Here is a 26,827-nt window from a genome sequence, read left to right on the forward strand (position 1 = left end):
TTTCATTAATTGTAATAAAGGTTTTATTAGAACTGTTATGTGTGAGAGTACATCCAAACATGACTTATTTTGTTTCCCAAAGTTTGTATTCATACATAATCATTGAAGTTACATACAAACACATTCATGCACAGTCATACACACCAGTCCACAGGCAGACCTCTTGTGAAACACTATACCCCGGGGCTAGAGGCCCTCAGCAAACCCCAGATAACATTTACCTTAGCACAGACAGAATGCATTCCAAATGGCACCCTGTTCCCTATATAGTGCATAGGGAACACTAAGGGTACTGGTCAAAATAAGTGCACTACATAAGGGATAAGGTGCCTTTTGGGATGAAGACAGACAGACTGACTGACTGACGGATAACCTCACGGAGCCATGTTCCAGTATCTTCATTAAAACACAAACTTTCCTTAAAAACAGAAATGTGGATATGTCCCAAATGGCACCCTATTCCCTACATAGTGCACTACTTTTGACCAGGGTCCATAGGGATCTGGTCAAAAGTAGTGCAATGTATTGGGAATAGGGTGCCTTTTAAGACATTGTAGTCTGGACATGGACAGCCTAGCATCTTAGCTAACTGTAGTACCATTATTATACACAGTACAGTAACAAAACTGTACAATAATGTCTGTAATAAACCATAAATGAAACATTTTCTATAAATAATAAATAACATTACACGTTTGCACAAATATACAGACAAAAACATGAAATGCTCACTTGCAAATGGAATACACCATTACATATGGGCAACATGTGAGTGCATCGGTGAGTGGAGAGAATAATTCCTAATTACAAGGTTGTGTGCCAGTGTTAGCATGTGTTTGGGCACAGTCCCATGGCACCCGTGGACCTACCAGACCATATGGCCGTGTAACTAAAGATGTCCTCTCATGCACGGCACCAGGACACTGGGGACTCTACCAGACCCAGTGTAATTTTCTCTGTGTCCCCAGGCAGGGAGCAACGTCCCTGGATATAGAGGCATCAGAGCCAGGCTCTATGGATCATAACACCATCTCATAACTAGAACTGATCCAGACAGAGCAGGACCACATTCACTGCCAAGTCTAGGCCTCCAGTGTCATCTTGAACGACAGTAAAGGATCTTTGCTCTGTGACTGAAACAAAAGAAAACATGTACAGTATTATATATTCAATGTCCCATCTAGAAATCTACTATAATAGCTTATGCCTATTTCAATAGTAAGTAAGCATTTCACAGTAAAGTCTACCTGTTGTATTCGGCGCATGTGACAAATAAAATTTGATTTGGGCTGAAGTCCTAAATTATGTAATTTTGCCATTCTGTAGTGTAGTTTTACTGCTCTCCACTAGATGGCCCCATTTATCTACATCATCTACATCCACACACATAGGTAGGAAGTCTGCTAGTACTGTCAGAGTAAAAAATAGATACAAATAAATTCACTTACTGTACTGTCAGTCTGTAGTGTCTGCTAAGTGGCCTATAATATATATATATTTATTTCCACACTATGAGGTTGGAATAATACTGTGAAATTGTGAACATTTCCTTTTAGTGTAAAGGTGTCCGGTTTGGTTTGCTCCTCACAGAACTCGGCTAGGCGAAGTTAAAATACCTTTTCTTGAAAAACAAGAAAATTGCAATAATAGTACTATTTGTCCATCTTGACATGCCATAACCAGTATACATTTCCTCAAAATAGTCAGAATAAATCTAAGATGACTCAAGAAATCTGTTATTAATTTTGACGTTTTTGCAGAGATCTTTTACATCTAACTAAGACGTTTGAGTATAATGCAAGTGAAAAAATGTGCAGGAAAACGAGTCGTCTCTCATTGAATGACAACAAACACTTAATTGAAGAATCCCTACTGTTGACCAATCCCGACGAAGGGGTGTAGACTACAAAACTTCAGCTTGCCTTGAGAAAATGTTTTGTGTGCACGAACAGACAAAAAAAACATTGCTGAAGACCAAAACCAACAACAACGTCACAAAATGTTGTCATAATATATGCATGAACGGTTTCGGCTGGGAAGCATGCGGACGCCTTAAGAGCTGTTTGAAATGTCAGCCTGTTTTGGTGGGATGTAGTTTAGGCCTGCCTGGTGGCATCGCTAATAGACCAATAAGAAAGAGAGTTCTAAACCTCTCTGCCAATTAGCTAGTTTTCAGACTTCCTCTCCCCACTCCCAGACAGTCCCAACAAAATTCTTGCTTGAGAAATTTCTCTTGCTAAGAAGCTATTTGTTTTCTTTTTGACCATTTTGATTGAAAACAAATCACAGTAAGGTACTTAATTTTTAACCAGAAATTATTTTATATTAAGATAAAAAAATGCATTTACTGTACAGACCCTCAAAGCTCAGTGTTCTTGATTCCCTCTATTGTTTGAGGCATGTGTAGGCTATCAAAGTAAATTGCTTTGCCTGTCATAGAATTCATAAAGTAATACTGACCTTCAGAGATCAGTGTCCTCGATGCCCTCTGGTTCCTCCAGGGTGTCCAACCGTCTCTTACAGGCCTCTAGTAGCTTCTTCCTAGGTCCAAGGGGGATGTGTATGGAGGTCAGGTCCTGGTCCGAGCAGAGCAGTAGGGCCTCCAGGTCGATTTTCTCCTTCCTGAAGATGGGCATGAACTCCCCCAGGCTCTGGGAGGCCAGGAAGGTCTCCAGTGGTCCGTTCTCAGGCTCCAGCTCCTCGTCCAGGCCCACATCAGCCTCCTCCCAGGGCAGCTCCTGTAGGTGCCTCTCCTGGAGGCTCAGGGCACTGCCGATGCTGTCCATCTCTATTGCATCGTCCAGGCTGGGTTGGCGACGTTGGAGGTGGCCACGGAGATGAACGTTAGGGGCCCGGCCTATGGGTTCACTGCCAGCCACAGAACCCTTGTCCCGGGCTCCGATGCCGAAGAGACCGCCGGATACGTAGTTCCGTCGGAACACCATGGTTCCGAGACCTGGCCGGGTGAACAAAGAGTCGCGGCCTGAGTCGGCGCTGATCTCAGAGTAGGCTGCCTCGTGAAGGCCCGGGTCGCTTATGGCACGGGAGATGTGGGAGATGGTGTCCGCACAGTCGTCGTCATAATCGTCATGGTGATCGTGGTTGTTGCCGTGGTGAGGGAACATGTCCCGGATGTTGAGACGCGAGCGGTCCTTGGAGTTGGCATAGGTGCCCTGTTGAAGGAACATCAATGAATAGAAACCCATTTTAATGGAGCGAACCCAGGTTTCCGCACTAAGCCAGTGGGAAATGTAATGGGTTCTCCATTTAATATTTGGGAGTATAGAGTGTTCATTTTTTTTAAATTGTATTTTCCGTTAGTCAGAACCTCACCAACTGTTTTGGGTGTTGCGTCTCTACCTAGCTACTTATTTTACCTGCTTGAGGAACATGACGTCCTGGCCAAGCTGAAGGCCAGACAGCGAGCGTACACTCTTCCTCCCATCCTCGTAGATCTTGAAGGTGCCGTCCACCTGTTTCTTCTTCTCTAGCTTCTTCTGAATCTTGGTCCTACCCTTGGCTGTGGAGTGAAGAGTGGCCTATAGAGAGAGAGGATTGCTCAGATCGAAACGTGGACTCAGAAGAGGACATTAACACAGATCATTTACAAAATGTAAAGCTAGACATTTGAATAATGCTGACATTTCCTGAGCTTACTCAGGAACGAAAAACAATATCAAATGATTTACTCAAACTGCCGTTGACTATCAAAATAATAGGAAATGCATTAATGAGAAATTGACAGTGAAGTAGCAGGGAAGAAATGCTTTTGACCTGTGAGTATGGCATATTGGAAGTGAGAGTGTTGAACTGAGGAAGTTTGCGGTTGAGCGTGCTGCTGCTGTTATAACTAGTGAAGCTCATGGCATCTGAGTTATCCGATGCTACACTCTCCTTCAGGAACTTCCTCTCCATCCGCTGGTGGTGTTTCTGCTGCATCTTCACACAGTCCTTTATCCTCCTCTCCGCCATGCGGAATGCTCTGTCTTTCAGCTTGCTCACCAGCTTATAGGAAAGGTAGATATATTTATTCACAATTTAAAATTCCACAAATACCACCATAGCAGTTTGCATACAGGCAGTGGTATTGACTACAATTTAAAAAAGTATTTAAATATAATATATTTTTTAACAACCTACTGATTCAAAATGTGCATTTAGTAGTCTCAATAAAGATGGAATAGGACTCTTCCTGCATATGTTCCTTCACAGCTAATTCTCCAGTGTTAAAAATAAACAAAATGAACAATGTTAAATCAACACTGAAAGTGTTGAGTCTGTGGACCCATATAGACCCCGTAAGAGTGTTTAACACTGCTTAGTGTAAAGCCTTATTCAAATACTTCCCAGAGTGCATTGCCTTTCAAGTAAATTGTAAAGTTACCACCCATGACTGTATTTGTTAGTGACAGAGACATGAATGTTGCATTCATCTACCTTTAGCTCTATGGACTTCTAGATCCTAAGCTGATATGTTAATGTAATTTTTTTAAATTTTATAACACAATATCACAAATAAGGACTTATTTTGAGGACCTTGTTTTTTCCTAATACGGGGGAATGAAACTCATACGCATCACTTTCAACAAAAACCACACCCTTCGCTAGCATATTTCCCAGCATTCTCTATTGCAGGTTTATTTTTAGAATTGTTTTTTGAATGTCTATGTTTGTGCATGTACATTGATTGATTGATTGATTGGTTAATTAATTGATCGTATGCTACTCAAATATAAATTACCCCAAAAAAGAATCTAAACTAATCCAATATGTTACGTGGACTTATTTTACCCGTTACTGAAACAGTTGTTCCAGTTTATATGGTTTAGGTAGTCTCATAGCTTAGTCTATAAAACAAAGTGTGGGACAAGAAGGGAATGACATACACCTTAGCCAAATATGTTTAAACTCAGTTTTTCACAATTCCTGACATTTAATCCTAGTACAAATTCCCTATTTTAGGTCAGTTAGGATCACCACTTTATTTTAAGAATGTGAAATAATAATAATAGTAGAGACAATGATTTGTTTCAGCTTTCATCACATTCCCAGTGGGTCAGAAGTATACAAACACTCAATTAGTATTTGGTAGCATTGCCTTTAAGTTGTTTAACTTGGGTCAAATGTTTTGGGTAGCCTTCCACAAGCTTCCCATAATAAGTTGGGTTAATTTTGGCCCATTCCTCCTGACAGAGCTGGTGTAACTGAGTCAGGTTTGAAGGCCTCCTTGCTCGCACACGCTTTTTAGGTTCTGCCCACACATTTTCTATAGGATTGAGGTCAGGGCTTTGTGATGGCTTCTCCAATACCTTGACTTTGCTGTCCTTAAGCCATCTTGCCACAACTCTGGAAGTGTGCTTGGGGTCATTGTCCATTTGGAATACCCATTTGCAACCAAGCTTTGACTTCCTGACTGATGTCTTGAGATGTTGCTTCAATATATCCACATAATTCTCCTCCCTCATGATGCCATCTATTTTGTGAAGTGCACCAGTCCCTCCTGCAGCAAAGCACCCACACAGCATGAGGCTGCCACCCCCATGCTTCAAGGTTGGGATGGTGTTCTTCGGCTTGCAAGCATCCCCCTTTTTCATCCAAACATAACAATGGTCATTATGGCCGAACAGTTCTATTTTTGTTTCATCAGACGAGAGGACATTTCTCCAAAAAGTACAATCTTTGTCCCCATGTGCAGGTGCAAACCGTAGTCTGGCTTTTTTATGGCGGTTTTGGAGCTGTGGCTTCTTCCTTGCTGAACGGCCTTTCAGGTTATGTCGATATTGGACTCGTTTTACTGTGGATATAGATACTTTTGTACCCGTTTCCTCCAGCATCTTCACAAGGTCCTTTGCTGTTGTTCTGGGATTGATTTACACTTTCTGCACCAAAGTAGATGTCCTAACCGACTTGCCAAAACTATAGTTTGTTAACAAGGAATTTGTGAAGTGGTTGAAAAACGAGTTTTAATAACTCCAACCTAAGTGTATGTAAACTTCCAACTTCAACTGTATTATGGCTATATATGGGAAACCAAGATGGCGTAGCAGTGCAGACGTGTTTGTCATTGTCCCGTGTAAATGTAGTTTTTTTTGGTCTGTTTTTAATATTTTTCAAACCCGCCTCACCCAATGTGATATGGATCTGCTATTTATAGACCTTATAGATATAACCTTCATCGGAAGCTAGCCATCAGATGCTAACCAGCTAATTAGCTACTAGCTATTTAGTCATTGTTAGCCCCTGCTAGCGGCCTTTACCTTTAGGTCAGAATACCCGCCAGTCTGCACAGCGCGATGTCAACCCTGAGCATACCGGACTGCTTTTCTCCACTACATCACCGGATTCCTGCCGTAGCTCTGGACCATTACTCAATATCATCACAGCTAGCTAGCTGCTACCGAGTGGCCCAGCCCCAAAGCTAGCCTTGAGCCAGGCCCATCTCCCGGCCTGCTCAGTGGACCCTATGATCACTCGGGTACACAGCTGATGCCTCCCGGACTCATCACTAACACGACTGGAAGCCACTACATCAACGGATTCCTGCCGTAAGCTCTGGACCTTTGCATCGGATCATCGCAGCTAGCTAGCTGCTACCGAGTGGCTAACACCCTTGTCCCAAAGCAAGCACCAGTTAGCCTCGAGCCAAGCGCATCTCTCGGCTTGCAAACGAAATTACTCCAGCTACAATATCCTTTTGCCAATTGGCCTGGACCCTTTGTCTACACGGAGTCCCGCTGATCCATTACGACTGGTTTGCCGACCTAATTCCGTCCGTTGTGCCCTCAACCGGCCTATGCCGGACGTCGGTGAAGACGCTTCTGCTAGCCCCGGCCTGCTATCTTTATGTTCGCCGTGTCTTCCGCTTGCTAGCGTAGTAACGACTACCTAACGGCTTCCCTGTTTCAACTATTGCTTTTCACTGGACCCTATGATCACCTGGCTACAGAGCTGATGCCTGCTGGACTGTTCATTAAATCAGGGTACTCCATTTTGTTTATCTGTCGCCCCTAGCCTCAAACTCAGGCCCTGTGTGTAGTTAACTGACCCTCTCTGCCCATTCATCGCCATTTTACCTGTTGTTGTTGTTGTCTTAGCTGATTAGCTGTTGTTGTCTTACCTGTTGTTGTCTTAGCTAGCTCTTCCAATCAACACCTGTGATTGCTTTATGCCTTGCTTTATGTCTCTCCCAAATGTCACTATGCCTTGTATACTGTTGTTTAGGATAGTTATCATTTTATTTTACTGAGGAGCCCCTAGCCCCACTCAACATGCCTCAGATACCTCTTTTGTCCCACTTCCCACACATGCCATGACCTCACCTAGCATAACTAGTGCCTCCAGAGATGCAACCTCTTTCATCGTCACTCAATGCCTGGGTTTACCTCCACTGTGCCCGCACCCTACCATACCCGTCGGTACATTGTGCCCTGAGTGTATTCTACCATGCCCAGAAATCTGCTCCTTTTATTATCTTTCCCCAACGCACTAGACGACCAGTTTTGATAGCCTTTAGCTGTACCCTCATCCTACTCCTCTGTTCCTCAGGTGATGTAGAGGTTAACCCAGGCCCTGTGTGTCCCCAGGCGCTCTCATTTGTTGACTTCTGTAACTGTAAAAGCCTTGGTTTCATGCATGTTAACATCAGAAGCCTCCTCCCTAAGTTTGTTTTACTCACTGCTTTAGCACACTCCGCCAACCCTGATGTCCTTGCCGTGTCTGAATCCTCCCTTAGGAAGACGACCAAAAATTCTTAGATTTCCATCCCCAAATACATCTTTTTCGGTCAAAATAGAACTGCCAAAGGGGAAGGAGTTGCAATCTACTGCAGAGGATAGCCTGCAAAGTTTTGTCATACTTTCCAGGTCTATGCCCAAACAGTTTGAGCTTCTAATTACATTTTTTTTATCTCTCCAGAAATAAGACTATCAATGTTGCCGCCTGTTATAGACCCCCCTCAGCTCCCAGCTGTGCCCTGGACATCATATGTGAATTGATTGCCCGCTATCTATCTTCAGAGTTCGTTCTGCTAGGTGACCTAAACTGGGATATGCTTAACACCCCAGCCATCCTACAATCTAAGCTTGATGCCCACAATCTCACATAAATTATCAATGAACCTACCAGTTACCACCCCAAAGCCGTAAACATGGGCACCCTCATTTTTTTTTTTTTTTTTTTTTTTTTTTTACATTTGTTCCTAAAGTGGTACAAACACTTGTCACTATAGTGGTACCCTGTAAGGTCATCCTGTTTACCCTCCGTTATAAGTGCATACTTGTACCCCAGTTCATACCTCAGGCCTGAAGTAGGTTTCCCAAAACCCAAAAAGGATTTCAGATTTCCTGCTTCCGTTTCCAGAAAAAGCCCCCCAAAAAATGTGCAACCCTGCCTGTAAATCGCATTATGTTGGTTTGCAAAGTGATGTGTAATTTCTATTGGAATAAGACAGAGTTAGGATGTCCAACAGTTGGAATTTTTTATTGACCTTCAACCTTCATTCAGAATGACTACCAAGGGTAGGGTTATGATGAGACTACCTAAACATTTAAACTGGAGCAAAAAATCGAACCAACATTGGATTAGTTAAAAAATATGTATTATTTATCTTTGTGTTGCATAAGATTAATCAATGTATATGAACAGACAGAGATAATGAACCAAACCGGTTTTTTTTTATTTTTTTAATCTACCTGCAATAGAGCATGCTGGGAAATATGATAATGATGGGTGTGGTTTGATTCAAAGTGATGGTGTATGAGTTTCAGGCCCCTCTATTAGGGTAAAACTAGGACCTCATAATAAGGCCTTATGAAATGCTGTACATATGGTATTATGGCATTCTCTCCACCAGCTTCATGAGGTAGTCACCTGGAATGCATTTCAATTAACAAGTATGCCTTGTTAAAGTTCATTTGTGGAATTCCTTTCCTTCTTAATGTCTTTGAGCCAGTCAGCTGTGTTGTGACAATGTAGGGGTGGTATACAGAAGATAGCCCTATTTGGTAAAAGACCAAGTCCATATCATGGCAAGAACAGCTCAAATAAGCAAAGAGAAATGACATTCCATCATTACTTTAAGACATGAATGTCAGTCAATGGGGAAAATGTCAAGAACTTTGAAAGTTTCTTCAAGTGCAGTCGCAGAAACCATTAGGGACTATGATGAAACTGGCTCTCTTGAGGACCGCCACAGGAAAGGAAGACCCAGAGTTACCTCTGCTGCAGAGAATAAGTTCATTAAAGTTACCAGCCTCAGAAATTACAGCCCAAATAAATGCTTCACAGAGTTCAAGTAACAGACACATCTCAACATCAACTGTTCAGAAGAGACTGCGTGAATCAGGCATTCATGGTCGAATTGCTGCAAAGAAACCACTACTAAAAGGACACCAATAAGAAGAGACTTGCTTGGGCCAAGAAACACGAGCAATGGACATTAGACCGGTGGAAATCTGTCCTTTGATCTGAGTCCAAATTTGAGATTTTTGGTTTTGAGACGCAGAGTAGGTAAACAAATGATCTCCACATGTGTGGTTCCCACCGTGAAGCATGGAGGAGGAGATGTGATGGTGTGGAGGTGCTTTGCTGGTGACACTGTCAATGATTTATTTAGAATTCAAGGCACACTTAACCAGTAGGGCTACCACAGCATTCTGCAGCGATATGTCATCCTATCTGGTTTGCGCTTACTGGGACTATCATTTGTTTTTCAACAGGACAATGACCCAACACACATCCAGGCTGTGTAAGTGCTATTTGACCAAGAAGGAGAGTGATGGAGTGCTGCATCAGATGACCTGGCCTCCACAATCATCCAACCTCAACCCAATTGAGATGGTTTGGGATGAGTTGGACTGCAGAGTGAAGGAAAAGCAGCCAACAAGTGCTCAGCATATGTGGGAACTCTTTCAAGACTGTTGGAAAAGCCTCCCAGGTGAAGCTGGTTGTGAGAATGCCAAGAGTGTGCAAAGCTGTCATCAAGGCAAAGGGTGGCTACTTTGAAGAATCTAAAATGTTAAATATATTTTGATTTGTTTAACACTTTTTTGGGTTACTACATGATTCCATATGTGTTGTTTCATAGTTTTGACATCTTCACTATTATTCTATAATGTAGAAGTAATAATAAATAATATTAAGAAAAACCCTTGAATGCGTAGGTGTCCAAACTTTTGACTGGGACTGTATGTATGTATGTATGTATGTATGTATGTATGTATGTATGTATGTATGTATGTATGTATGTATGTATGTATATATATATTTTAGGATCTCACTTGGCGAAGTCCACAGTACCGAGAATGGATGAATGCAACAACGATGTCTCTGTCACTAACAAATACAGTCATGGGTGGTAATGCTACAATTTACTTGGAAGGCAACGCACTCTGGGAAATATTTGAATAAGGCTTTACACTAAGCAGTGTGTTAATTTAACACTGTTCGTTGTCTATATGGATCCATAGACTCAACACTTTGTGTTATTTAGTTATTTTTGACACTGAAGAATTTGCTGTGTTGTCATTGCTCCTGACACCTCACCTTGGGGTTGAGGGCCGACTGCTTGGCGGCGATGGAGTCCAGGTACCGGACACAGTCCATGTGGCTCTTGGTGGCGGCCATGTCGAGGGGCGTGTGGTAGTCATTATCCAGGCACCACACGTTGGCTCCGAATGACACCAGGAAGGATAGGCAGTTGTGGTGGCCGTTGGCGGCGGCCAGGTGGAGCGGAGTGTTGCCCCAGATATCACACTTGTCCTGGTCACCTCTGGGAGAGGGAGAGAGGGAAAAGGAACAGAGGTATTAAGAGCATATGTTACAGAGTACACAAAAAAACATACTTAGGCCTTTTACTCCTACTGCAGCATCGGCCATCAATAACAGCTGTCGACAGAATAAGGACTCAAATTATTGCATGCCAGTTTATGGAGAACATTTAATTCCACGAGTAGGTGTAACCTAATTCCAGAAAACTGGGCCATAGTGTATGTACTTATGTGTGTGACACAGGGTTTGCACAGAGAATTATATTTCACTTCCTGCTTTGCAGGTCAGGGTCCCTCCCCTTCCTGTGTTCCCCCCGTTGTGGTGTGATCAATAATTGACTGGGTGCAGGTAAAACATTAGTGGTGTTACCATGTATTATTCAACACATGGACCGAGAGTCTTTTTTCTCACAGACACCCAGAGAAGCTGTGACTACACAGAGCCACAAGGTCAACACCTGTGCCATGTCCAGATGCCAAACGTTGTGAAACGTGATTCCTTATTCTACATGCCAGCGAGGCATGTTTGTTTTACATAGCATACAGTGACTTTGGAAAGTAAATCAGATCCCTTGACTTTTTCCGCATTTACAGCCCTACTCTAAAAAAAAGAAATATTTTTTAACTAGGCAAGTCAGTTAATAACAAATTCTTATTTACAATGACGGCCTACCAAAAGGCAAAAGGCCTCCTGCGGGGACAGGGGCTGGGATAATTAATTTTTATTTTTTTAAATATATAAACTCAGCAAAAAAAGAAACGTCACTTTTTCAAGATCCTGTCTTTCAAAGATAATTCGTAAAAATCCAAATAACTTCACAGATCTTCATTGTAAAGTGTCACATGCATGACACTAGAGAGACGAAGCAGGTACGGGGAGTCAAACATTTAATATACAACGGACATGGAATGAGACAGAAACAGAGTGAGCAAACGAGTAATACAGACAAAAAACAATTAATGCAGCAGCAGGGAACAGAGCTGGGGAACTGACAAATATAGGGGAGGAAATAAACAAGTGATGACTGAGTCCAGGTGAGTCCAATATCACTGATGCGCGTGATGGGGGAAGGCAGGTGTGCGTAACAGATGGCAGGAGTGCGTGATGCAGGGCAGCCTGGTGCCCTCAAGCGCCGGGGGGGGAACAGCGGGAGCAGACGTGACACTAAAGGGTTTAAACACGGTTTCCCATGCTTGTTCAATGAACCATAAACAATTAATGAACATGAACCTGTGGAACGGTCGTTAAGACACTAACAGCCTGCTATAGACCACCCTCTGCCCCTAGCTGTGCTCTGGACACCATATGTGAACTGATTGCCCCCCATCTATCTTCAGAGCTCGTGCTGCTAGGTGACCTAAACTGGGACATGCTTAACACCCCAGCCATCCTACAATCTAAGCTTGATGCCCTCAATCTCACATAAATTATCAATGAACCTACCGTTACCACCCCAAAGCCGTAAACACGGGCACCCTCATAGATATCATCCTAACCAACTTGCCCTCCAAATACACCTCTGCTGTTTTCAACCAAGATCTCAGCGATCACTGCCTCATTGCTTGCATCCGTAATGGGTCAGCAGTCAAACGACCTCCACTCATCACTGTCAAACGCTCCCTGAAACATTTCAGTGAGCAAGCCTTTCTAATCGACCTGGCCCGGGTATCCTGGAAGGATTTTGACCTCATCCAGTCAGTAGAGGATGCCTGGTTATTTTTTTTTAAATTCCTTCCTCACCATCTTAAATAAGCATGCCCCATTCAAGAAATGTAGAACCAGGAACAGATATAGCCCTTGGTTCTCTCCAGACCTGACTGCCCTTAACCAACACGAAAACATCCTGTGGAGTTCTGCATTAGCATCGAACAGCCCCCGTGATATGCAACTTTTCAGGGAAGTTAGAAACCAATATACACAGGCAGTTAGAAAAGCCAAGGCTAGCTTTTTTCAAGCAGAAATTTGCTTCCTGCAACACAAACTCAAAAAAGTTCTGGGACACTAAAGTCCATGGAGAATAAAAGCACCTCCTCCCAGCTGCCCACTTCACTGAGGATAGGAAACTGTCACCTCCGATAAATCCACTATAATTGAGAATTTCAAAGAGCATTTTTCTACGGCTGGCCATGCTTTCCACCTGGCAACCCCTACCGCGGTCAATAGCACTGCACCCCCCACAGCTACTCGCCCAAGCCTTCCCCATTTCTCCTTCTCCCAAATCCAGTCAGCTGATGTTCTGAAAGAGCTGCAAAATCTGGACCCCTACAAATCAGCCGGCTAGAAAATCTGGACCCTTTCTTTCTAAAATGATCTGCTGAAATTGTTGCAACCCCTACTACTAGCCTGTTCAACCTCTCTTTCGTGTGGTCTGAGATTCCAAAAGATTGGAAAGCAGCTGCTGTCATCCCCCTCTTCAACGGAGGGGACACTCTTGACCCAAACTGCTACAGACCAATATCTATCCTACCCTGCCTTTCTAAGGTCTTCGAAAGCGAAGTCAACAAACAGATTACCGACCATTTCGAATCCCACCACACCTTCTCCCCTATGCAATCTGGTTTCAGAGCTGGTCATGGGTGCACCTCAGCCATGCTCAAGGTCCTAAACGATATCGTAACCGCCATCGATAAGAAACAATACTGTGCTGCAGTATTCATCGACCTGGCCAAGGCTTTCGACTCTGTCAATCACCACATCCTCAACGGCAGACTCAATAGCCTTGGTTTCTCAAATGATTGCCTCGCCTGGTTCACCAACTACTTCTCTGATAGAGTTCAATGTGTCAAATCAGATGGCCTGTTGTCCGGGCCTCTGGGAGTCTCTATGGGGGTGCCACAGGGTTCAATTCTTGGGCAAAAACCTCTGTCTGTATACATCAATGTTGCTGGTGAGTCTCCTCTACGCAGACGACACCATTCTATATACTTCTGGCCCTTCTTTGGACACTGTTAACAACCCTCCAGACGAGCTTCAATGCCATACAACTCTCCTTCCGTGGCCTCCAACTGCTCTTAAATACAATTAAAACTAAATGCATGCTCTTCAACCGATCGCTGCCTGCACCTGCCCGCCCATCCAGCATCACTACTCTGGACGGTTCTGACTTAGAATATGTGGTCAACTACAAATACCTAGGTGTCTGGTTAGACTGTAAACTCTCCTTCCAGACTCACATCAAACATCTCCAATCCAAAGTTAAATCTAGAATTGGCTTCCTATTTCGCAACAAAGCATCCTTCACTCATGCTGCCAAACATACCCTCGTAAAACTGACCATCCTACCGATCCTCGACTTTGGCGATGTCATTTACAAAATAGCCTCCATTACACTACTCAATAAACTGGATACAGTCTATCACAGTGCCATCCGTTTTGTCACCAAAGCCCCATATACTACCCACCACTGCAACCTGTACGCTCTCGTTGGCTGGCCCTCGCTTCATACTCGTCGCCAAACCCATTGGCTCCAGGTCATCTACAAGACCCTGCTAGGTAAAGTCCCCCCTTATCTCTGCTCACTGGTCACCATAGCAGCACCCACCTGTAGCACGCGCTCCAGCAGGTATATCTGTCTGGTCACCCCCAAAGCCAATTCCTCCTTTGGCCGTCTCTCCTTCCAGTTCTCTGCTGCCAATGACTGGAACGAAATACAAAAATCTCTGAAACTGGAAACACTTATCTCCCTCACTAGCTTTAAGCACCAGCTGTCAGAGCAGCTCACAGATCACTGCACATAGCCCATCTATAATTTCCTACTGTATTTATAAAATTTATTTTGCTCCTTTGCACCCCATTATTTATATTTCTACCTAGAACTTTCTTCCACTACAAATCCACCACTCCAGTGTTTTACTTGCTATATTGTATTTACTTTGCCACCATGGCCTTTTTTGCCTTTACCTCCCTTATCTCACCTCATTTGCTCACACTGTATATAGACTTATTTTTCTACTGTATGTTTTGTTTTACTCCATGTGTAATTCTGTGTTGTTGTATGTGTCGAGCTGCTTTGCTTTATCTTGGCCAGGTCCCAATTGTAAATGAGAACCTGTTCTCAACTTACCTACCTGGTTAAATAAAGGTGAAATAAAAAAAATAAAAAATAAGTGTCTTATGAAAATTTAGGACGCTAAAGAGGCCTGTCTACTGACTGAAAAACATCAAAAGAAAGATGCCCAGGGTCCCTGCTCATCCGCGTGAACGTGCCTGCTTAGGCATGCTTCAAGGAGGCATGAGGACTGCAAATGTGGCCAGGGCAATAAATTGCAATGTCTGTACTGAGAGACAGAGCTACAGGGAGACAGCACGGACAGTTGATCGTCCTCGCAGTGGCAGACCACGTGTAACAACAACTGCACAGGATCGGTACATCCGAACATCACACCTGCAGGACAGGTACAGGATGGCAACAACAACAGCCCAAGTTACACCAGGAACGCACAATGAGTGCTCAGACTGCCCGCAATAGGCTGAGAGGCTGGACTGAGGGCTTGTAGGCCTGTTGTAAGGCAGGTCCTCACCAGACAACACCGACAACAACGTCGTCTATGGGCACAAACCCACCGTCGCTGGACCAGACAGGACTGGCAAAAAGTGCTCTTCAGTGATGAGTCGCAGTTTTGTCTCACCAGGGGTGATGATAGGATTCATCTTTATTGTCGAAGGAATGAGCGTTACACTGAGGCCTGTACTCTGGAGTGGGATCGATTTTGAGGTGGAGGGTCCGTCATGGTCTGGGGTGGTGTGTCACAGCATCATCAGACTGAGCTTGTTGTCATTGCAGGCAATCTCAACGCTGTGCGTTACAGGGAAGACATCCTCCTCCCTCATGTGGTACCCTTCCTGCAGGCTCATCCTGACATGACCTTCCAGCATGACAACGCCACCAGCCATACTGCTCGTTCTGTGCGTGATTTCCTGCAAGACAGGAATGTCAGTGTTCTGCCATGGCCAGTGAAGAGCCCGAATCTCAATCCCATTGAGCACGTCTGGGACCTGTTGGATTGGCGGGTGAGGGCTAGGGCCATTCCCCCCAGGAATGTCCGGGAACTTGCAGGTGCCTTGGTGGAAGAGTGGTGTAACATCTCACAGCAACAACTGGCAAATCTGGTGCAGTCCATGAGGAGGACATGCACTGCAGTACTTAATGCAGCTGGTGGCCACACCAGATACTTTTGATTTTGAACCCCTTTGTTCAGGGGCACATTATTCCATTTATGTTAGTCACATGTCTGTGGAACTTGTTCAGTTTATGTCTCAGTTGTTGAATCTTGTTATGTTCATACAAATATTTACACATGTTAAGTTTGCTGAAAATAAACACAGTTGACAGTGAGAGGACGTTTATTTATTTGCTGAGATATATAGATACAGTTGAAGTCGGAGGTTTACGTACACCTTAGCCAAATACATTTAAAATCAGTTTTTCACAATTCCTGACCTTTAATCCTTAAAAATTCCCTGTCTTAGGTCAGGATCACCACTTTATTTTAAGAATATGAAATGTCAGAGAGAGAATGATTTAGTAGAGAGAGTGATTTGTTCCAGCTTTTATTTCTTTCATCACATTTCCAGTGGGTCAGAAGTTTACAAACACAAACACTTAGTATTTGGTAGCATTGCCTTTAAATTGTTTAACTTGGGTCAAACGTTTCAGGAAGCATTCCACAAGCTTTCCACAATAAGTTGGGTGAATCTTGGCCCATTCCGCCTGACAGAGCTGGTGTAACTAAGTCAAGTTTGTAGGCCTCCTTGCTCGCACATGCTTTTTCAGTTCTGCCCACCAATTTTCTATAGGATTGAGGTCAGGGCTTTGTGATGGCCACTCCAATACCTTGACTTTGTTGTCCTTAAGCCATTTTGCCACAACTTTGGAAGTATGCTTGGGGTCATTCTCCATTTGAAAGACCCATTTGCGACCAAGCTTTAACTTCCGGACATGTCTTGAGATGTTGCTACAATATATCCACATAATTTTCTTTCCTCATTAAGCCATCTATTTTGTGAAGTGCACCAGTCCCTCCTGCAGCAAAGCACCCCCACAACATGATGCTGCCACCCCCATGCTTCACGGTTGGGATGGTGTTATTCGGCTTGCAAGCCTCACCTTTTATCCTCCAGACATAATGATGGTCATTATGGCCAAACAGTTATATTTTTGTTTCATCAGACCAGAGGACATTTGTCCAAAAAATACGATCTTTGTCCCCATGTGCAATTGTAAACTGTAGTCTGGCTTTTTTATGGCGGTTTTGGAGCAGTGGCTTCTTCCTTGCTGAGCGACCTTTCAGGTTATGTCGATATAGGACTCGTTTTACTGTGGATATAGATACTTTGTACCCGTTTCCTCCAGCATCTTCACAGGGTCCTTTGCTGTTGTAATGGGATTGATTTGTACTTTTCGCACCAAAGTACATTCATCTCTAGGACACAAAACGCGTCTCCTTCCTGAGCGGTATGACGGCTGCGTGGTCCCATGGTGTTTATACTTGCATACTATTGTTTGTACAGATGAACGTGGTACCTTCAGGCATTTGGAAATTGCTCCCAAGGATGAACCAGACTTGTGGAGGTCTACAATGTTTTTTCTGAGGTCTTGGCTTATTTCTTTTGATTTTCCCATGATGTCAAGCAAAGAGACACTGAGTTTGGAGGTAGGCCTTGAAATACATCCACAGGTACACCTCCAATTGACTCAAATCATGTCAGTTAGCCTATCAGAAGCTTCTAAAGGCATGACATCATTTTCTGGAATTTTCCAAGCTGTTTAAAGGCACAGTCAACTCAGTGTATGTACACTTCTGACCCACTGGAATTGTGATACAGTGAATAAGTGAAATAATCTGTCTGCAATCAATTGTTGGAAAAATGACTTGTGTCATGCACAAAGTAGATGCCCTAACCGACTTGCCAAAACTATAGTTTGTTAACAAGAAATTTTGGAGAGGTTGAAAAACTACTTTTAATGACTCTAACCTAAGTGTATGTAAACGTCCGACTTCAACTGTAAATATAGGACAAAACACACATCACGACAAGAGAGACAACACTACATAAAGAGAGACCAAAGACAACAATCTAGCAAGGCAGCAACACATAACAGAGCATGGTACTGTAGCAGCACAACATGACAACAACATGGTAGCATCACAAAACATGGTACAAACATTATTGGGCAGACAACAGCACGAAGGGCAAGAAGGTAGAGACAAAAATACATCACGCAAAGCAGCCACAACTGTCAGTAAGAGTGTCCATGATTGAGTCTTTGAATGAAGAGATTGATATAAAACTGTCCAGTTTGAGTGTTTGTTGCAGCTCGTTCCAGTCGCTAGCTGCAGCGAACTGAAAAGAGGAGCGACCCAGGGATGTGTGTGCTTTGGGGACCTTTAACAGAATGTGACTAGCAGAACGGGTGTTGTATGTGGAGGATGAGGGCTGCAGTAGATATCACAGAAAGGGGGGAGTGAGGCCTAAGAGGGTTTTATAAATAAGCATCAACCAGTTGGTCTGGCGACAGATATACAGAGATGACCAGTTTATAGAGGAGTATAGAGTGCAGTGATGTGTCATATAAGGAGCATTGGTGGCAAATCTGATGGCCGAATGGTAAAGAACATCATGCCGCTCAAGAGCACCATTACTGCCGATCTATAAATTATGTCTCCGTAATCTAGCACGGGTAGGGATGGTCATCTGAATCAGGGTTAGTTTGGCAGCTGGGGTGAAAAAGGAGCGATTACGATAGAGGAAATCAAGTCTAGATTTAACTTTAGCCTGCAGCTTTGATATGTGCTGAGAGAAGGACAGTGTACCATCTAGCCATACTCCCAAGTACTTGTATGAGGTGGCTACCTCAAGCTCCAGGCTGTATCACAACCGGCTGTGATTGGGAGTCCCATAGGGCGGGGCACAATTTTCCCAGTGTCGTCCGGGTTTGGCCGGTGTAGGCCGTCATTGCAAATAAGAATTCGTTCTTAAAATTGACTTGCGTAGTTAAATAAAGTTTAAATAAAATAAATAAAAAAGCTCTAAACCCTCAGAGGTAGTTGAAGAGGGTTAATAAATGATGTTATGATAAACTGTAAGGTCTCCTCTTCAGGAGACCTCTGTGTGTGTTAAAACCTGTTTTTGAGTGTTGTGACCTTCAGACACTATCAGAAGGCGCCTAACGTTCAGACTCCTGACTGGATCCCACCGTGGTTACCTGGTTTTCTGAGAACACAAGACTGCCACAGACTTGATGAAACCAGCCCCCTGTCAGAAGATGCTTACACTCGTTCACATTGTTATGACTCTATACTTGTGATGAAAGGTCAAGTTTCGGTCAATCCCACTTCTGAGCTTTTAATTGCTCATAAGGTGGTTACTGCTGTCAGGGGAGGTTAGATTTATTAAAATGTTGTTGCCAGGGAAACTCACACGAGGAGGACTGGGATAGGCTATATGAGTTACAGGATGTCTTAGACATTTTGCAGAACTTGGGGAACTATCATATACTGTTATACTGTACTCTGTACCATCTTCTGCCTACAATTGTATTACTAAAATTAGTATTTTAATACTTAAACAAAGAGTCTGTTTTCTTTCCATTACTAATGTATGTTTGATAATTATATAGACCTGATCATTTGTTGAAGAAATTGACCAACATAGTAATCAAACCTGTGGGGAGAGGGGCATTCTTCTTACCAAACTACATAACCTTTGTTTTGGAGGTGTTTAGGACAAGGTTATGGGTAGATAAAGCTTGTTGGACACTAAGAAAGCTTTGTTGTAGAGCATTAACACAAAATCCAGGAAGGGGCCAGCTGTGTATAAGACTATCATCTGCATATAAATGGATGAGAGAGCTATGTTGTTGATGTAAATTGAGAAGAGCATGGGGCCTAGGATCGAGCCTTGGGGTACTCCCTTGGTGACAGGCAGTGGCTGAGATAAACTCCAAACTGGCTGTCATGTGCCTTTTACTGAGGACTGGCCACTCTACCATAAAGGCCTGATTGGTGCAGTGCTGCAGAGATGGTTGCCCTTCTGAAAGATTCTCCCATCTCCACAGAGGAACTTAAGAGCTCTGTCAGAGTGACCATCAGGGTTTTAGTCACCTCCCTGACCAAGGCCCTTCTCAAATGCTCAGCTTGGCCCTGCGGACAGCTCTAGGAAGAGTCTTGGTGGTTCTTCTTCCATTTAAGAATGATGGAGGCCACTGTATTCTTGGGGACCTTCAGTGCTGCAGACATTTTCTGGTACCCTTCCCCAGATCTGTGCCTCGACACAATCCTGTCTCGGAGCTCTACAGACAATTCCTTCAACCTCATGGCTCGGTTTTTGCTCTGACATGCACTGTCAACTGTGGGACCTTAAATAGACAGGTGTGTGCCTTTCCAAAACATGTCCAATCAATTGAAGTTACATCAGGTGGATTCCAATCAAGTTGTAGAAACATCTCAAGGATGGTCAATGGAAACTGGATGCACCTGAGCTCAATTTCGAGTCTCATAGCAAAGGGTCTGAATACTTATGTAAATAAGTTATTTCAGTTTTTTTTTAAATACATTTCCAAAGGTTTGTAAAAACCTGTTTCACTTTGTCATTAAAGGGTATTGTGTGTAGATTGCTGAACAAAATGTTTTTTTTAATCCATTTTAGAATAAGGCTGTAACGTAACAAAATGTGGAAAAAGTGAAGGGGTCTGAATACTTTCCGAAGGCACTGTATTTCTATCAGAACGTTGCAAAATGTTCCATCCAGCTCAACGCACCCCCACTGGCTGCTTTCCTCTACCCTAATTTCTACTTCCTACATGTCTGTAAAACCTGATCTTGGATCAGGTCCCCCTCTGTCCATATAATCGGATTCATTATAATTTCAAAGGCCAACCTGTTCCTGAATTAGCACTCTTACTCTGAAAATCTACATACGGGCCCATATCCTGGCATAAGGTAGTCAATACAGCAGGGCTGCCCAACCCTCTTCCTGGAGATCTACTGTCCTGTAGGTTTTCAACCCAACACTAATTTAGCAGTTCTGATTCAGCTAGTTAAGCAGCTAATTAGTAGAATCAGGTGTGTTAAATTAGGGTTGGACTGAAAACACACAGGACAGTAGATATCCAGGAAGAGGGTTGGGCAGTCATGCAATACAGTATCAATTAGTAAAACAACTAATTGTTGTACTAATTGTGAGTATTCTGATACCTCCCACTAACACATTTGATCCTTTATGCATTTATAAATTCGATGTGCATTGTCATGTTTTGACTCTCCACCTACAGATTATGCCTGATGGTCAATTGTGCTTGACTATCAACAAGACAACCAAGGGATCTGACCCAACAGTCAGCCAACCCTACCCTATGGCCCAGTTACAGACCAAAACAATGGTGGTTGTTACATAATTAAAACACAGCCTCGTCACTTTTTTGTTTTATGTATGATCTTTGAGAAAATAGACTACAGCTTCTGATATCCAAATCTGTTTGCTCAATCTCTAATCTCTGTGGAATAGACACGGCTGGAATGCGGTTTTAACCCATCAGCATTCAGGATTAGACCCACCCGTTGTATAACGAAAAATAATAATACACAAATAGAAAAAGCATAATTTGTATGAAATACGTTACACAGTCAGAGCATCTCCACTCAGTGCTTATTAGTCCAAGATTAAACAATATGGATCTGGGAAACCACCCAGACCTACATGTACAGCCCCATTATTTTCCTTTTACCTTCTAGATAAGACCACAAAGAGGCCTGTATAATGCAGAAAAGAAGTAGAACCAGATCAGCATAGTTAAATTACAGCAAACTGCTTTTACCTTCTAGCAGGCCCTCTGACCTCCACCACAGCTCTGGTCCTGTCCATCTTTAGCTCATCCACCTCCAGCCTGGCCCTGTGGTGTAGCATCAGTCCCCTGGGAGTGTTGTTAGAGGACCAGTCTGCCCAATTAGTCCTATCCGTCACCCTGACCTTTCCTCTTCAGCTAATATCTATGCTGTTAATATCTACACTACACCTCTGCCACTGCAGCTTCTCTCAGGCATCAGCCTCTACTGCTCTCTCCACACTTAATTACCACCATGCCTTATAAACCTGTCACTAAGGTCTTGATGTATCCCTCAAGTCTCGACTCTAACATCCCCCTCTCCTCCTCTACTGTCTCTCCTCCGCGTCTCTATTCCTTCAGTCTCGACCCTACCCTCCTCCTCTGCCCTCTCTCCCTACCATCCTCCTCTGCTCTCTCTCTCCCTACCCTCCTCCTCTGCCCTCTCTCCCTATCCTCCTCCTCTGCCCTCTCTCCCTATCCTCCTCCTCCTAATCTCTTCTGCTCTCCTGGGTGCTGTGTCAACCATAGTGGGTTGTCATAGGACAGGGCTCTCTTAAATAGGGAGTAAATACTATACCCTTTCCATCCAAACCTGCTTTGTCCAGCACTTAAACCTTCAACAAAAGGGAGGGCTTTTTGCCTATACTGTACACAAAGGAGCTTCAGTAGCTGAAAGAGTAGCTGACTTATCCAACGATAATATAGCCTTACTCCTAAATCCTGAGTCTCTCTTGTTTCCCATTGAAAGTCAGAAAGCACCATTGATAGACCACTGAGGGTGTACAGTGACATACAGTATACAGTAGGTCCTAATTAGGTGACGTATGCCTCGCGTTTTTTTGTGGGCAACAAAGAGTATAGCTGTTATCTGGCTGTAGTACCCTGCTACTGTGGCTCACAAGTATAGTCCATGGTAGCCTGCTAGCGAACAATATGGTAAAAGGAGTGGGCCCTTTCAAAAGTTGATCTTATTGAAAACAGCATTTTCATATGTAATTCAACTGGATTTATTACATAGGGAGGGAGGCCCTGTGATACAGAACGTGATACATTAATTCAACTCATAATCAAAGCTACCATCAATGAATGTGGGTCCACTCCATCCCTTCACTACTACTACTTATAGCCGCGAGAACTAGGGGCGCTGAGGGTGCTGCAGCACCTCCTGATATATTGAAATGAAATAAATTAAATATATATATAAAAAAAGTGTTAACGGGTGCAATATATCTAACTAACTGATTGGCTTAGTTTAGAAAAATGCATGTTTATCTTTGTGAAGCATAAAATTAATCAATCAATCAATGTACAAACACAGATATTAACAACTTTTTTTAATCAACCTGCAGTAGAGTATGCTGGGAAATATGATAATAATGAGTGTGGTTTTGATGGGACTGTTTTACTTTCCACAGTGTAAAACAATAACTCTGGTTATTAACACCAACAAATGGGGGTTATTTTTAGGGATGCACGATATATCTGTGAAGATATCGGAATCGGACGATATTAGCTAAAAATGCCGACCTCGGCCCAATGTCTAGCGTAACGCCGATGTGCAAAACCGATGTCAAAGTTGACGTGCATACCTATATAACGTAGATAGATACATGACGTAATGACGCCATTTGCGCTAGACGTGCAACACAGCATTCCCAAGCTGGCCCACAATGTCTGCTGTTTGGATCGAGCAGTCAACAAGTTGAGCAGTCATTTGAAAGAGTAAAAAAAAAATATTCAGCGAGACAACTCAATGGCAAAATCCATTAACGCCAAGATAATGATATTCATTGCCCTTGACAATCAACTGTTCTCTGTCGTGGGTGATGTTGGCTTTCGCCGACTAGTCGAGCACAGGTACACACTACCAAGTGAGCTATTTTTCAGATGTTGCCCTACCGGAGTTACACAGTAAAAGCGTCACTGCTATTAGCTTCACAACTGACATTTGGACCAGCGATATCAGCCCCGTGAGCATGCTGAGTCTGACAGCACAGTGGGTTGTCAAGGATTTCGTACTGAGGAAAGTCGTATTTCATGCACATGAATGTGCTGGTTGTCATACCGCTGCTGCCATTTCAATGGCATTTGAGAACACATTTGAAACATGAACACACTAGCTATCTCCATTCGAACAACAGACTCGAGAAATTAGCTCATCAACTGCGTCTGCAGCAGACGTGATACCCTCTGTCATGGCATTGAAACGCCTGCTCAACAAAACTGCCAACACAGGCTGTGAGCAAGTGATTCAGTGGCATTCTCTCTTTACTGTGTCGCCATCATGCCCGATGCTATGTACGAGGACCACTACTTCAATCCAGACAAGAAACAGGGTTTACGTGAAATGTTACATACACAGCTGGACAAGATGGACATGGACACAGTGACAGCGCGCACCGAGGAAGAGAAGCCATGGACAGACAGAGCTGAAACTTCACTGCTTGACACGCATGATGAAATCCTGGTTGAGAATGAAACGACTGAACAAATGAACAACGAAACAGCACAGTAAGTGAAAGAAATAGGTTTTGATTATGTTTACTGGTAATGGGGACATACGTAAATGCCAACAAAATAACTTTTTGGTCAGTGTGGTGTGTGTAATCTTTATTTAACTAGGCATGTCAGTTAAGAACAAATTATTATTTACAATGATGGCCTACCCCGGCCAAACCCGGACAACGTTGGGCCAATTGTGCGCAGCCCTATGGGACTCCCAATCACGGCCGGATATGATACAGCCTGGATTCGAATCAGGGACTATAGTGACACCTCTTGTGCTGAGATGCAGTGCCTTAGACCGCTGCGTCCATGTGTGTGTGTTAACTATTCAACTGTACTAGAATGCTTAAAAGGCCGCTAATATTGTAAATATCGGTATCGGGTTGTTTTGGCAAGGAAAACATTGGTTATCGGTATCGGACAAAAATGTGATATTGGTGCATCACTAGTTATTTTACACCACTAAGTGTTAATGCCACTCTCACAGAGTGAATTTAACTCCTGAATCAACACTAGAAATGTTACACTGAAAAATCAACACTGGCAGAAATAAGGTAGAATACATTCTCAAGTTGAATTGTATGTTCACTCAAGCTAAACTTCTAAGTTGAGTGAACATACAATTACACTTGAGAATGTATGTTGGTTCAGATATGCCGAAATTTTGAGCAAACTCACAATCTTATTGCAGCTGGTTGCCTTACAATTGTAAATTGAAGCAACATATATTTTTTTAATTGTGTGTGTGTGAACGTGCTTGTGTGTGTGATGCATGCATGTATAAGTATTCACGCCACATGGTTGTGAATGGGTATGTGAGAGAATGTTGGGTAGGCCATCCTCCTGCCAGTGACCTTTGCCTTTAATTAGGCTGTTAAAATGGAGGCAAAGCGCTGTCCATCACATCAACAGCACTGTTGGATGGGGTGAGGAGGGTGAAACCAGCATACATAAATCCTGAGCTGGCACTAACAGACATGTTGTTCCTAGACAGTAATCAGGGCTTCAACCAGCTGACTGGAGGTTTTAGTAGTCTTTTGTAGCTCAACTTCAGGATAGTGGTTTCGATTCCCGTGACCACCTATAGGTAAAATGAGCCATATATCAGAGATAAGATATTATATGTACATAATAGTCACGTCTCTAACCTATATATGGCTCTGACTACTGACTTTTCAGATGGAAGGAAGTGAGATATGCACATTGCCATGTGACAGTGACACCTCCACACCTGTTTGTTGATAGTTCAACAGGTAGACCAATTTGCAAAAGGGACAGCTGAGCAAAATGTTAAGTTAGTTTCGATTGAAGCTATTGTCTGTGCTATAGGCTGCTTAGGAAACTTAACGACACTTACCCTCTTCCCACAATAAGCCGGAGCGCGTCAAGGTTGCCGTGGTACGCAGCCCATAAAGTCGGTGTCATTCCATCTTCATCAGGCGCATTCAGCTCCTTCCGAGTGGCCTCTCTGAGTAGGTCCAGGTAGCCATCCCGGGCCGCCCGGTGGTACTTGTCGTTCATGGTGCCTATGGCTCCGGTAGCCTGGCTCACGGTCGCTTATTTGGCATCAAGGCGAAGAGCTTGCCCTCCGAAGGGGCAGGTTTGTCCTAAAGGCGCGGGGTTTCGTTGGGTCTTCGGTTGTTGCTTCCCTCCGGAAGGAGGTAGTGACTACCGGGGACTGTAGAGAGAAAGAATCCGGAGCGGTTGCCAGGGTCACAAACTAGGCAGTTGTCAAACAGGGAGGGGTTGACGCCTCCTAGACCAGTGCAGATCCTCGAGATCCCACAGTAACCATTTGTTTTTGTTTGAACCTACTTAGCGCAATTAATTGTGAATGCATTTATTCATTAAACATATTCAACTCAGTCTGAGTTTGGCCAGTAACCAAAAGGTTGCATGTTCGAATCACTGAGCCGGTGTTGTGCCGAAAAGCTCCCCCCCTTTTTTAATTTTGTGGCTAGAGTCAAATACTTTATATAGAACAAACTTCGTCAGGATAGGCAACCGAAATTAATAATTACTGTATATGTGTTATATTAAAGCAATAAACATTTCAGAACAACTATGGCTGAATTATTATCCATACATTTTCAAAAACACTAGTCGAATAAGACATGGGAGACTTGACGAATTTTGGCAAAGAAATGTATTTATAGACTAATACAAATCAGTAGATTTAGGTACGGGCGACATGGGCATCCTCCCGCCCCGCCCGCAGGTGGGGTTCGCCCAGGGCGCCATACAAGCTAGAACCGCCACATACAGTCGTGGCCAAAAGTTTTGAGAATGACACAAATATTAATTTCCACAAAGTTTGCTGCAAGTAAAACGTTTCTGTACCCATTACTGAGAACGTTGTTGTAGTTAAGGATAAATTGTTCTTCAAGGTATTTTATATTTGTAACAACATATGTTTTGATGTACAGTTGAAGTCGGAAGTTTACATACACTTAGATTTGAGTCATTAAAACTCGTTTTTCAACCACTCCACAAATTTCTTGATAACAAATTATAGTTTTGGCAAGTCGGTTAGGGCATCTACTTTGTGCATGACACAAGTCATTTTTCCAACAATGTGTCAGAAGTCAGAAGTTTACATACACTAAATTGACTGCCTTTAAACAGCTTGGAAAATTTCAGAAAATTATGTCATGCCTTTAGAAGCTTATGTTAGGCTAATTGACATTATTTGAGTACCTGTGTATGTATTTCAAGTACCTGTGGATGCAG

At 43.3% G+C, this 26,827-nt stretch overlaps 1 protein-coding gene across 1 annotated transcript; it reads right to left on the reverse strand.

Annotated features, from left to right (window-relative positions):
• On the reverse strand, positions 1-26,027 carry LOC106611846 (pre-mRNA splicing regulator USH1G). The gene is made up of 6 exons (XM_014212448.2): positions 25,455-26,027; positions 10,543-10,768; positions 3,775-4,005; positions 3,378-3,539; positions 2,461-3,173; positions 1-1,133 (listed from the first exon to the last, which is right to left on the reverse strand). The coding sequence occupies exons 1-5, from the start codon at positions 25,616-25,618 to the stop codon at positions 2,463-2,465; spliced, it is 1,494 nt and encodes a 497-aa protein (XP_014067923.1). The 5' UTR covers positions 25,619-26,027; the 3' UTR covers positions 1-1,133; positions 2,461-2,462.
• Between the last annotated feature and the right edge of the window lie 800 nt (positions 26,028-26,827).

Source organism: Salmo salar, chromosome 01 (assembly GCF_965601325.2).
Source record: "Salmo salar chromosome 01, fSalSal1, whole genome shotgun sequence".
Taxonomy (NCBI): Eukaryota; Metazoa; Chordata; class Actinopteri; order Salmoniformes; family Salmonidae; genus Salmo; species Salmo salar.